This window comes from Panthera tigris, chromosome D2, assembly GCF_018350195.1.
Source record: "Panthera tigris isolate Pti1 chromosome D2, P.tigris_Pti1_mat1.1, whole genome shotgun sequence".
Classification (NCBI taxonomy): domain Eukaryota; kingdom Metazoa; phylum Chordata; class Mammalia; order Carnivora; family Felidae; genus Panthera; species Panthera tigris.
This window is the reverse complement of record NC_056670.1, coordinates 70229328-70242671: the sequence shown is the minus strand read 5'-3', so window position 1 is coordinate 70242671 and position 13344 is coordinate 70229328. Positions and strand designations below refer to the sequence as shown.

The window sequence follows — 13344 nt, the reverse complement described above, 5'->3', positions numbered from 1 at the left end:
CATGTAAGGGTTCAGCTTCATTCTTTGTGGCTATTCCATCGTCTCAGAATCATCCCTTGAAAAGACTGTTCTTTGTTCTTCCTCCATTGAATAGTTTTGGCATCTTTGTTGAAGATTGTTTGATATATGGGTTTATTTCTCGACCCTTAATTCTGTTTCATTGATCTCTTTGTCTTTTGTTCCAGTAGTACCAACACTACCTTGGTTACTGTTATTTTGTAGTAAATTTTAAAATGGAGAAATGTGAGTTCTTAAACTTTGTTCTTTTTCTTTCTTTCTTTAAAGTTTATTTATTTATTTTGAGAGAGTGCCAGCAGGGGAGGGGCAAAGAGAGAGAAAGAGAGATCCCAAGCAGACTCCACACTGTCAGCACACGGCTGGACAGGGGCTCAATCCCACGACTGCAAGTTCACAACCTGAATGGATATTGAGAGTTGGACATTTAACCAACTGACCCATCCAAGAACCCCTGTTCTTCTTTTTCAAGATTGTTTGGCTGTTTTTAATTCCTTAACATTTCCATATGAATTTTACTCTCATGTCGTCAATTTCTACAGTGAAGCCAAGTGGGCTTCTGATAGAAATTGCCTTGGATCTGTAGTTTCATTTGGGGTGTTTTACCATCTTAACAATAGTAGGTCTTCTACTTACATGGATGTCTTTCCATTTATTTAGATCTTTAATTTCTTTAAACAGTGTTTTGTAGTTTTCGGAGTGTAAGTTTGTACTTTCATTAAATTTGTTCCTGGAGTATTTATTCTTTCTGATGCTATTGTAGATGAAATTATTTCCTTAATTTCATTTTCAGGTTGTTAATTACAACTGTATAGAAGCATTTAATTTTTGTATATTATGTCCTGTAACCTGCCGAGTTCATTATTCTAGAAGGTTTTTTGGTGAATTTCTTAGGATTTTTTGAATATAAGATCATGTCATCTGCAAATAGAGAGTTTTACTTAATCCTTTCCAATCTGAGTAGCTTTTATTTCTTACCTAATTGCCCTCCCTGCCTAGACCTTCTAATATGGTATTGAATAGAAGTAGCAAGAATGAATATCCTTCTCTTGTTCCTGATCTTAGGGAGAAAGCTTTCAGCCTTTCACCATTAAGTACAAAGCTAGCTGTGGGTTTTTAACAGATGCTCTTTATCAGGTTGAGGAAGTACCTTTTTATTCCTACTTTGTTTAGTGTTTTGTGTTGTTGTTTTTTATTTTGCTCAGTGTTTTTTTTGTCATGAACGAGTATTGAATTTTGTCATGAACGAGTATCAAATGCTTTTTGTGTATTTATTGAAGTGATCATGTGTTTTTGTTCTATTGATATGGTACATTACATTAGTTGATTATCTGGGTGTATAATGCCAGCCTTGCATTACTAGGATAAATCCCTCAGGGCCATAGTGTATAATTCTTTTTGTATATTACAGAATTGGTTTGCTAGTATTATATTTTCCATTGACTGAGGATTTTGGTATCTACAGTGATAAGAGATACTGGTCTTATAGCCCTTTTTCTTGTGATTTCTCTGGTTTTGGTGTCAGAGTAGTACTGACCTTATAGAATGAGTGTTTCTCAGTCCTTATAGAATGGAAGTGTTTCTTCTGTTTTGGGGAAGAGTTTGTGAATAATTGGTATTCCTTAAATGTTTGGTAGAATTTATCTGTGTAGTCTCCTGGGCTTGGATATTTCTTAGTGGGCAGTTTTTTGTTTTTTTTTGTTTTTTTTTTTTTTTTTACTAATTCAGTCTCTACTTATTATAGGTCTCTTCAGATTTTGTTTTTTTTTTTTCTTAAGCCAGTTTTGGTAGTTTGTGGCTTTCTAAGAATTGTCCATTTATTTCATCTAAGTTAAATTGGCCATAGTATTCATTCATACTGTTTTATTTCTGTTACTTCTGTAAGATCTGTGTGCCCCTCTTTCATTTCCATTTGAGAAGACCCCCGCCCCCCACCAGCTTCTTTTTGGTCAGTCTCCCTAAAGGTTTGTCAATTTTGTTAATCTTTTCAAAGAACCATTTTGTTGAATTTTCAGTTTTTCTATTTTCTATTTCATTAATTTTCATTCTAATATTTATTTCTTTCCTATTGCTGGCTTTATTTAGGTTTCGTTTCCTTTTTCCAGTGTCTTAAGATAGAAATTTAGATTATTAATTTAGGATCTTCTTTTTTATTTTAATTTAATTTAATTTAATTTTAACGTTTATTTTTGAGAGAGAGAACATGTGTGCACGCAGGGGAGGGGCAGAGAGAGGGGAAGACTGAGAATCCCAAACAGGCTGTGTGCTGTCAGCGGAGAGCCTGATACAGGGCTTGATCACATGAACTGCGAGACCATGACCTGAGCTGAAATCAAGAGTTAGACGCTTAACAGACCGATCCACCCAGGCGCCTCTTTTATTTTTTTAAGATTTTATTTTTAAGTAATCTCTACACCCAGCGTGGGGCTCAGACACACAACCCCTTGATCAAGAGTTGCACACTTGACTGACTAAACCAGCCAGGTGCCCTGAGATCTTTCTTTTTTATTAATAGGGGTGTTTATAGCTATAATCTTCCCTCTAAAGACTGCTTTAGATACAACCCTTAAGTTTTGGTATGTTGTGTCTTTATTTTCATTCACCACCTTGTATTTTCTAATTTTCCTTATGATTTCTTCCATTAGTTATTGAGGTGTTAATTTTTACATATTTGTGATTTTCTCAGATTACTTGGCTGTTATTGACTCTGGTTTCATTCCATTCTGGTTGAAGAACATGCTTTATATGATTTCAGTCTTTTACGTTTATAGAGGTTTGTTTTATGACCTAGCATATGTTCAGTCCTGGAGAAAGTTCCATGCGTACTTGATGAGCATGTGTATTCTTCTCTGGTTGGGTGGAATGTTGTATAGATGTGTTAGATCCAGTTGTTCTATAATTTTGCTCAAGTCTCCTATTTCCTTGTGAATCTTCTGTGTACTTCTGTCCATTATTGAAGTATTGAAGTTTCCAACTATTGCCTTCTTCATTTCTGTCAGTTTTTGGTTCATGTATTTTGGTGCTATGTTATTAGGTACATATATACTTAGAATTATTATAGATTGACCATTTAACCATCATGAAATATTCCTCTTTATCTCTGGTGACGTTTGTTTTTTTTTTAGTTTATTTTGCATCTTAGTATAGCCACTCCTCTTATGGTTGTTTGCAAGCTGTATCTTTTTACATCCTTTTCTTTTAGTCTGAATCTTTGAATTTAAAATCCCTCTTATAGATAGCATATTGTTGGATCTTGTTTTTTTATTCCAGTGTGATAATCTCTGCCTTTTGATGTGATTATTTAACACAATCTCACTTAAGGTGGTTATTGACAGTGGATTTGTCTGCCATTTTTTTTCCTATATGTATCATGTCTATTTTGTTCCCGTTCCCCCCTTACTGCTTTCTTATGCATTAAGTAAATATGTAACATTTAAATTTCTTTCATATTTTCACTATATTTTTTTATTTCCTTAGTGATTGTTCTGGAGCTTACTATATACATCTTACCAGAATCTGTGTCAGCTTTATACTTACTTACTTCTAATGAGATTTAGAATTATCGCTAACATTTACTTTTGATTTCTGTGTTTGAAGTATATTCATTACTTCCTCTGTGTTCCTTTTCATTGTTTATATTTATTTAATGTGTTGGTGGCCTACTTGGTATAGCTATGAAAATAACTGGAAATAATTTTCTTTTCAGTTAGAATCAAGAATAGAGGAACTTAGTAAAGAAGTTAAAGCTTCCAAAGATAAACTAGTAGCTCAAGACATTGCAGCTAAAAATGCAGTTCAGCAGTTACATAAAGAGATGGCCCATCGAATGGAACAGGTATTTTTCAAATCAATATCATTATTAACTTGATATTCTGGTGACTCTTTCTTGTTTATTATAAACTAACTTGTTAGACTGTTTTGAGTATCAGTGGTATCTTAAGAATAGGTAATTAATCTTTTTAAAAAATGCTAAAGCAATGCATAAATACATGCTAACTACAAAAATATTTTTAAAATTAAGGAAGTATATAGAAAAAAAAGTGAAAGTCCTCCTTCATTTGTACTTCTCTCTTCCTGCCCCCAATCCCTTTATATCCCACTCCTTGTTCTGTAGTAATTATTAATATTTTGGTTATGTATCTTATCACATACATAGGTATGTCACACAAGCTTATGTGTATGTATTCATATACTTATTCCTCCTACTTTTTTTTTTTTTTGTTTGTTTTATTTATTTTTGAGAGAGAGAGACAGCGTGAGCAGGGGAGGGATAGAGAGAGGGGGAGATACAGAATCTGAAGACAGGCTCCAGGCTCTGAGCTGTCAGCACAGAGCCCAACGTGGGGCTCGAACTCACAAACTGTGAGATCATGATGTGAGCCAAAGTCGGATGCTTAGCTGACTGAGCCACTCAGGCGCCCCCTGATTCCTCCTACTTGATTGGAATCTTACTGTATATCTTTTTGGGAGGTTTCCTACTTAATTCATTTTGGTAATATTTTTGAGTTGGTATATATGGATTTCAGAAGAGATCATTTTAAGTATTGTTTTTGTGTTATTATTGCCTGCACTCTTAAGTATAGGATCTTAGTCATCTTCATTTCTCTATTCATAAAACCTAGCATAATGCCTAACAATTGGTCCTTATGGTGAATTGAATCAGAAAGTGTTACCTGCCTGCTAACACTGTCAGTGAGATGGAGCCTGTTCTTTCTGCCCTAAAGCTACTATCATAGGTAGCTTTCTGGAAGAACTTTAGCAAACAGTTGATCCTCAACCTTTATTTCTGTGATTCTTTACAATATGATGATTTAAAATCTATGCTCTCAGCTCTCAAACTTTTTGTACTAACTGAAGAGAAATATAGAGGATGAGACCTTAAGAGTTTGTTGGTTTTAGTAGACTCAAACGTAACTGATAATTAGAACCACCAAGCTTTTTAAAAAATGTATTCTTTAGAGTTTATTATATTTTCAAATAAAAACAAAATAGTAGTTGGATATATACAATAACAATTCAAACAGTAAAAAATGAGGCTTCTTCCAAACATTTTCTCCCATTTTCCCCCTTCCCAGAGGTAACCATTGATGCCAGTTTCCTGTGTATTTTCCCCAAATGTTTATTGCCTAGGCAAGCATGTGTGTATTCTCCTTCCTTCCATCCCCCCTTTTTAAAATAATTGGCAACATGCTGCATTCACTACTATGTAATTGTTCTCTCTATAATGATGAAAACTATAGGTGAAGTTATTAACATTAGCTAGTGTATTGAGATTTAGCTATGGGCCAGGCCACGTTCAAAGCACTTTACAACTTATTTAATCTTCACAACAACCCTACGAAGTGGGTATTATGGTGTAGATTTTGGAGTTCATTTCATTTAAATATTTATAGATCTGCTTCATTCCTTTTTACCCCTACCTTCTCCTGTCAACTTTTTGAAAATTTTTAAGCCTGTAGAAAAGATGAAAGAATAGTAAAATGAACACTGTTTTATCCTTCATGTAGAGTCACCAAACCTGGTTAAATTTTATTTTGAAGTAGATTCCCAGCATGAGTGTGCACCTGTTTATGCACACGCACACACAGTACATTCCCCAGTTTAATTTTCCAGCTTGAGGTTTCTCCATTTCTCAGACTGCAGGTAGAATGAGTACGAACCTCAAACTTCCAGGAGGGTAGGCTTATATTATAAATTCTCAAGGACTTACAGCATGTTCCCTTTATACCCCCATTCCTGGATTGGGAAATGTCCACAGGGCAATGAAGAGTTCAGGCCTAGCATACCATTCTGGATTCCTGCTTCCTCTTAGCTTCTTGGGCCCTGGGGGTTTCTCATACTTTGTTGTGAGCTCAACTGTTTATTAAAAGAATATTTGTTGTATTTCATCTAAATTTTTGGTGTTTTAGATGGGGATGGTTTATCTACCATATTTTGAGACCAGAACATCTTACATTTTATCTTAATTTTAACTGGCTATTGAATCCTATTGAATATCTTATTCCTGCTTTCTATGTGTTTATCCAAGTCAGTGATAAATATCTTAAACTGGTCAAATCCAAAGACTTACTGGCTCCTCTTCCTTTATCTGTACCCTAAATGGACAGACTTTTTGCAGAAGCTTAAGCAATAGTTACTGTATGATCTTGTTTAATACTTCCAGCAGTTCTGGGAAGTAGGTGCTGCCATCATCTGGGTTGAGACCTAGAAATGTGAACACTCAGCACCCCACGTTATTCCTTCGCAGCTGATCCACGGATGACCGAGAAACAGGACATCCCTCGCATAGTCCAGAACCTCATACTATTCTACTTTATTTTAATTGTCTTTTTTCTGGTGTTTCTGCTTCCCATCTCTCAATTTCAGCGAAGCTACCATCCTGCCACCAGTTATCTTACTAATTCGTTTAATAAAAGGTTTGATTTATAAACCCTTTGGCTTCCCATTGCCTGTAGGATAAAATCTCAACTCATTAGCATGATAAGAGAAGCCCTTCTTCCTTTGAAGATGTAATCTCTAATTAAGTCTGTTTCATAACTACTTCCCCCCACCCAGTCCAACCAACATGCTAAATTTAAATCTTCCAAAATGTCTTGATATCCTCAAAAAAGTTATGCTATTTTATACAACTAGGCATTTGCGCTTTTGTTCATGTTATATGTATATATGTTGTTTATATAATGTGTAAACATTTTGTTTATATGTTATTCATACCTAGATAATGAGCTTTTCTGGGACAGAAGCCACAACTTGTTCTTTGTGTTTCCAAAAGCTAATACATTATCTGAACATCAACTTATGAAACTAGACTTCTTTTTAAGTTGATATTATCATTAATTGCTTTTCCTAAGAACAGTTATTCAATTATCTAAAAATATAGCTAATTCCGTTAACCAGTTCCAGCACAGTTTTCTCAATCCTTGTCTACAATTACGTTGTGAAATCCTCAGGGATCTCTGACATTCCTATTCCAATATTTCCCTTAATTTTTCCTGAAAATTAACAGGTTATTTCAGTGGGGGGGGGGCCCAATTGGACAATTTTGAAAAGTATTTGTATAGTATTCTGAGTGTCTACTAGATGTGCTTATCAGCTATAGCAGAACTTCATGAAACGTTCTTTGTCATGTACTTTTCATCAGACCATGGTAGCTTTACCTATATTCTCTTTAACGTTATATCTTCTTCAATTCAGTTATAGTATCAGTTGGTATTTACCACTAGATGCCAATGAAAAGCCCTAAAGTTTAAGGTTTCATCTTTTATAACATAAATATGTGTTCCATCATATTTGCAAGCTGTGAGTGTAAATTTACTTAAATGAAAGGCTATCTGTAGAAGTTTTCATTGCATGAAACTTCAGAATATGGAGCACTGGCTTATATTAACAGAATTTTGAGAGTATATAGATATCACAATCCAATTAGGTATTTTTTTTTTTTAACGTTTATTTATTTTTCAGACAGAGAGACACAGAGCATGAATGGGGGAGGGTCAGAGAGAGGGAGACACAGAATCCGAAACAGGCTCCAGGCTCGGAGTGGTCAGCACAGAGCCCGACGTGGGGCTCGAACTCACGGACCACGAGATCATAACCTGAGCCGAAGTCGGCCGCTTAACCGACTGAGCCACCCCGGCGCCCCTAGATATTTTTTTATTAAGTGAAACGCTTTAGAAAAGTTTTTCATATACAAGAAATCAGATGATCATTCATTAGCCTACAGTTAGCGAGGGAGCTAAGATTTTTAGATTTTAGGAATTGTCAGCCATATAGTCAGGGTCCTGGCAGAAAACAGAAACTGCCGATTTGAGAAGGTAATGAAAGGACTCTTTACAAAAAAGTATGGACAAGGTTTAGGGGACCCAAAGGAAAATGCGGGGTCTTGAGATGCTAGAGGAGCCACTGTTACTCTTTGGGCTAAAGGAATAAGGGGAGGGAGCAGGTAATGCAACTCAGAAGGGTTAGTTGTATAGTGTGGACACCTGACACAGACAGTGGCCTTCCGCGAACCTGTGGTGACTCTGGAGGAGCCAGATCTCACTCTTTGCCTGTAGTTCTGATCTGCCTAATGCCTCCCGTTGACTGAATCCAACTGGAAGTATGAGGGCAAGGGAACTTATTGATACGGTCCATGATAGTCATCTTCCCAAAGCACAGGGTGGGATAGGAAAGAGTGGAAGAGTGGATCTGGAGGAGTAAATGGGAAACAGTAACTATGTCAGCCAAAGGAAAAGGAAAGAGTAAAGGCAAATAGTAGTGATAGTAATTTATTGGCTGTATCTTTTTTCTGTAATTCTGAATGTTTCCTTTCATTTAAAAATTTCATGACACAGGCCTGAGAATGTTGTGCAAAAAAACCCAAAAATACATTGGTGATACTGTAGAAAAATTTTATTTTATTATTTTTTTGTTATTTAACATTATTTTTAAAGTTTATTTATTTTGAGAGAGACAGAGCATAAGCAGGGGAGGGGCAGAGAGAGTGGGGGACAGAGGATCTGAAGCAGGCTCTGTGCTGACAGCAGAGAGCCCTACATGGGACTTGAAATCACGAACCATGAGATCATGACCTGAGCCAAAGTCAGATGTTTGACTGAGCCACCCAGGCACCCCTATTATTTTTTTAATATTTGTTCTTGAGAGGGAGGGAGAGAGGAGGGGATGGGCAGAGAGCAAGGGAGACAGCGGATCTGATCTGTTGTCAGGGCAGAGTCGGATGTGGGGCTCTAGCTCATGAACTGTGAAATCATGACCAGAGCCAAAGTTGGATGCTTAACCCACTGAGTCACTCGGGTGCCCCAAGTATTACTTATTTTGATTGATTTTGATTTTGTTTTGCAAAAAAAGTTTTATTAATGCTGGATATTTTTTCAAAGGCCAACAAAAAATGTGAAGAGGCACGCCAGGAAAAAGAAGCAATGGTAATGAAGTATGTAAGAGGCGAGAAGGAATCTTTAGACCTTCGAAAGGAAAAAGAGATACTTGAAAGAAAACTCAGAGATGCAAATAAAGAATCTGAGAAAAACACTAACAAAATTAAGCAGCTTTCTCAGGAGAAAGGACGGTTGCACCAGCTGTATGAGACAAAGGTATAACGTGGTGCTGTTGTACCTTAGTTGAAATGTATTCTTTTTGCTTTTCTTTAATCAAATAATCATAACTTAATGTGGTTAAGTCACTATTAAACATAAAGTGGTTTTGTTAGTTTGCCTTCTAAGAACATGAATGTTTTAGTAACTTTAATATCTCATTACTTGTCTGCGAAAAGTCTTTGCTGGGAAAAAATGAGATTGACACATGTTTATTAAACAACATTTTCTTGACAGGTATTTTTTTAAAGTCCTCTTTTAATATCTATATATTGAAGAAATGAGAGTCCTGCTTCAAAACATTTTATTTTGGTAAAATATATACATAGTATGATCAAGATGTAAACAATTTTTCAGCCAGAAGTATACAATTTGACTGAATCTCAATGTAACAGTTATTTATCATAGAATTTATATTTTTCTTGCAGAAAAACATGTTCTTAGATGCTGCCCCAAAAGATTTAATTACTGAGCTTTTTAGAGTCCTTACTGTTAACTAGCTGCCTCATGGCATGGTCTTATTTCTAGTGGATTATCATTTCTTGCTGATGAATGTTATTTTTTTTTTTTATAAATTAACTTTTAGTTCAGAAATGTTGTCATTGTTCTCAGGAATTCTGGAAAAATTTAATTTGTATTTTGCCTGAATGCCAGCCAGTTGAGAAGAATCATGAAGGTGTGCTTGTACTTGCAACGTATCTAGTTGGTTAAAATGTAAATGTTAATCATCTTACGTCTATTAATTTGATGTAGGGTTTTGCTACTCTCTTAATCACTTGAACTTTAAATTAGGTTTACAGCTTGTAGGTTATAATATGCTAGCCCCTGAAATACAGTGTTAATTGCACTGATTATTTTGATGAGGCATAAAAGATACACAAAGAGTTGGTTGATTGTTTAAGTGAAAAATATGACCTAGTGATATTGTTTTAGGAAAGTGAAACTACTAGACTCACCAGAGAAATTGACAAATTAAAAGAAGATATCAACTCTCATGTCATAAAAGTAAAATGGGCACAAAACAAATTAAAAGCAGAAATGGATTCACACAAGGTAAGTACTGTAATGCAATGGCAAAATTATTCAAACCAGTTTTAAGAGCAAATGCAATAATAGTTAATGAGGCATAAAGCTTAATTTAGTGACTTCTGTGGAGTAGGTGGGGCCTAAATATTTGGTAATTGTGAAAAGATATTTCCTTGCATGATTTACATATTAAATTACACTATTAAATTTTATCATAAATTTAAAAAATATTAAACTTTGTCATTCATTGTTTATAAATCCAAAATTGATTTTGTTCTTCAAGCATTTTTTGATATCTATATTTAATATTAAACATTGTCAGAAATTTAGGGGAAAGAGGGGAGTCTGTGGGTTATTTATAAAAATTAAAAGTAAACTCTGAAAATTTAAAAGGAATATCAGTGATGCTAAGATTCTTATAATCAAGAAATATAAGTTCTTATTTATGTGGTGCCTGGGTGACTCAGTCGGTTGAACGTCTGACTCTTGACTTCAACTCAGGTCATAATCCCAGAGTTGTGGGATTGAGCCCCATGTGTGCCACCAAGTGTGGAGCCTGCTTAATGCTCTCTCTCTCCCTCTGTCCCCTTCCCCTCCCCGGCTTATATGCACCCTTGTGCACTCCCACTCGCTCTCTCAAAAATAAAAGAAAATAGAGGCACCTGGGTGGCTCAATTGGTTAAGTGTCGGACTTCGGCTCAGGTCATGATCTCACAGTTCGTGAGTTCGAGCCCTGTGTTGGGCTCTGTGCTGACAGCTGGGAGCCTAGAACCTGCTTCAGATTCTGTGTGACTCACTCTCTCTGTCTCTCTCTCTCTGTCTCTCTCTCTCTGTCTCTCTTTCTCTCTCTCTCTCTCTCTCTCTCTGTCTCTCTCTCTCTCTCTCTCTGCCCCTCCCCGACGTGTGTGCACGCACATGCATGCTCTCTCTCTCAAAAATAAACATTTAATAAAATTTTTTAATAAATATAAATTTTTATTTTAATAAGAGTATAATAAAGATTTTAAGAATGTTTCCATATCTGTTTATTATGAATATAATTGCATTGGTATTCTGCCTAATGAGTATCATTTAAAAAAAATTAATATAATGATAAGTGATCCTAAAGGCTGGTATGTGATGCCATGATTTTAAGCACCAACTGAACTGGTATAAGAGTTAATAAAAATCTGAAGATGATAGATGTGAAGTAAAAGAACAACTTCAAAATAGGATTTAAACTGAAGAGCAGTATTATTTATAACAATTGCCAAGTTTTCAAAACTAAGATTAATGATATTGTTTAAAACCATAATCATAGGTTATCTCACTAAATAATTCTAAGTAGAACTGTTAATAACCTTTGGATATTTGCATATAATATTATCAGAGAAAACTGTTGGGAGAAGTGTTGACGGTGGTGACAGAATAGAGAATGGCGGCTGTCCTCAAGTTCTGAGCTAAATGCTGATCCGCACAGGAGTGTTGAGGAGCTACACAGGCAGAGAAGGAATTGCCAGAAGGAATTAGGAGCGGAAATCCTTGCAGTTCACACAGGCAGGGCTGTAAATCATTTAAAATTTCCCTTTACTTTAAGTTACAGAATGAAGAATTAAAATTCCAAATCCTACATCATGATAATGATTTCCAAACTATCCAAATTGCTTCAAGATCTGAATATAATAGTGGGTCATATCTAATATCTGTGGCACTTTTCTCCTCATTATCTCTAGCCCTAAGGGATGGGATGCTGCAACTTATTAGAATACTAGCATTGGAGCGTGAAAAGTGAAAGGCTAACATTTGGTCTTCTGTGACCATATGTGTTAAAAAATTGGTAATAATAGATACTTAATGGCAGCTTTGAGGTGAGATGAAACCAGATACTTTGTAAGTAGGTTAGAGAAATAGTTTAAGGCTGACATAATGAGGTCACGTGGTGTGGATTGCTAGAAAACGAAAATAAGCATATTGACCTAGTATGTGGAAATTAGAAATTAACCAGTTTTTTTTTTTAAGGCATTTATTAACCAGCAGGTGTTTAACTGGGCCTTCCTCTGTGCACAGCACTGTATGAAATAATATGGATGCTGTAAAAGCCATGGAGGACCCAGTAATTGCTTTGAGAGAGTGTCTGGAATGGGATCCTGGTTACCTGTTACACGTATTTACCTAGGAGATGTGAGGTGGCGTCTCTAGATCAAAGGATGCAAAGATTTAATGACCGTCTAGGCAGTATAGGCCACCTTTTAAAATGTAAACAAGAGCCAGGACTCTCATAAGTTTTTCTCCAGGCACCCTTTCCAATTTTAGTTTCTGCCCACCCAGTCCTAGGTATTAATATTGAAGTTCTGGATGTTACTGGATTCACTGTGATCATTAACCGCTGAGCAGGCCTCCAGAGGTATTACCAGAAACTAAGTCTTAGTTAGATCGGATAGCTCCTTCATCAGTAGAATTATCAATTGGATCAGACAATGGAAATAGTTTCACTTATTCCTTTTCTGAAACTCCTTTGGAAGTTAAATTGAAATGTGTTTTTAATGCCTAGCTTCTAAAAACAAAAGCCTTTTATTTTTAGTGTAGTGAAGGACTTTCCCCACAGTGTACCTCATATAATTGTTCACCTACCTGGTTGCTACCTATTTACCTACTTGGTCCCAGGATAAAATAATCTCACTGGAGCCTAGATATGGCCAGCAACAGATGTGGCAGTAGACTGTAGCTTGACTGTACTGGGTGCTTGCTAGACAATTTTGCTTCAGAGAAAGCTTGAGGAGTGGATTCTTGGATATGAGGACAACATCTAAATCCCCAGATGCAAGAGATTGTACTATCCTGCAGACCTAATGTGCAACTAAGGGTTGGTATATTTTATAATTTATTCCCTCAACAAGACTCTGCTACTTACGATCTGTGCTCTTCTCTGAAAGTTATCATGTTGTCAGTGATAACTTCATTCTTGTATGGTTTAACTTATAAAGCCCACTAATTAGAAACTAGTGCTCACTTTTAATTAGCTTTACTGTTACCTCACATGGTAGAAGTATATGTTCAGTTCTATAACTCTTCTATAACTATAATTGGTTGCATTATGGAGTAACAGGGTTCAGTTTAGCCTCCCACCTTAAAAAACTTAAAAAAAAAGAAAATATATGAAATGAAGGTTTTTAGGTTTGGGACAACAAAGGCAGCACAGGACAGTGATCCCTGAGAGAAGGGAATCAAGCAAGAT

General features: G+C 35.8%; 1 protein-coding gene across 2 annotated transcripts in view; it reads left to right on the top strand.

Annotated features, from left to right (window-relative positions):
• The window catches only part of CCDC186 (coiled-coil domain containing 186), a 51798-nt gene that overhangs the window by 20047 nt on the left and 18407 nt on the right, over window positions 1-13344 (top strand). For both annotated transcript variants that reach the window (XM_007084830.3, XM_042959776.1), the window contains exons 4-6: window positions 3722-3850; window positions 8892-9104; window positions 10038-10157. In XM_007084830.3, coding sequence (XP_007084892.1) covers window positions 3722-3850; window positions 8892-9104; window positions 10038-10157 — 462 coding nt within the window. The remainder of the gene's footprint in view (window positions 1-3721; window positions 3851-8891; window positions 9105-10037; window positions 10158-13344) is intronic.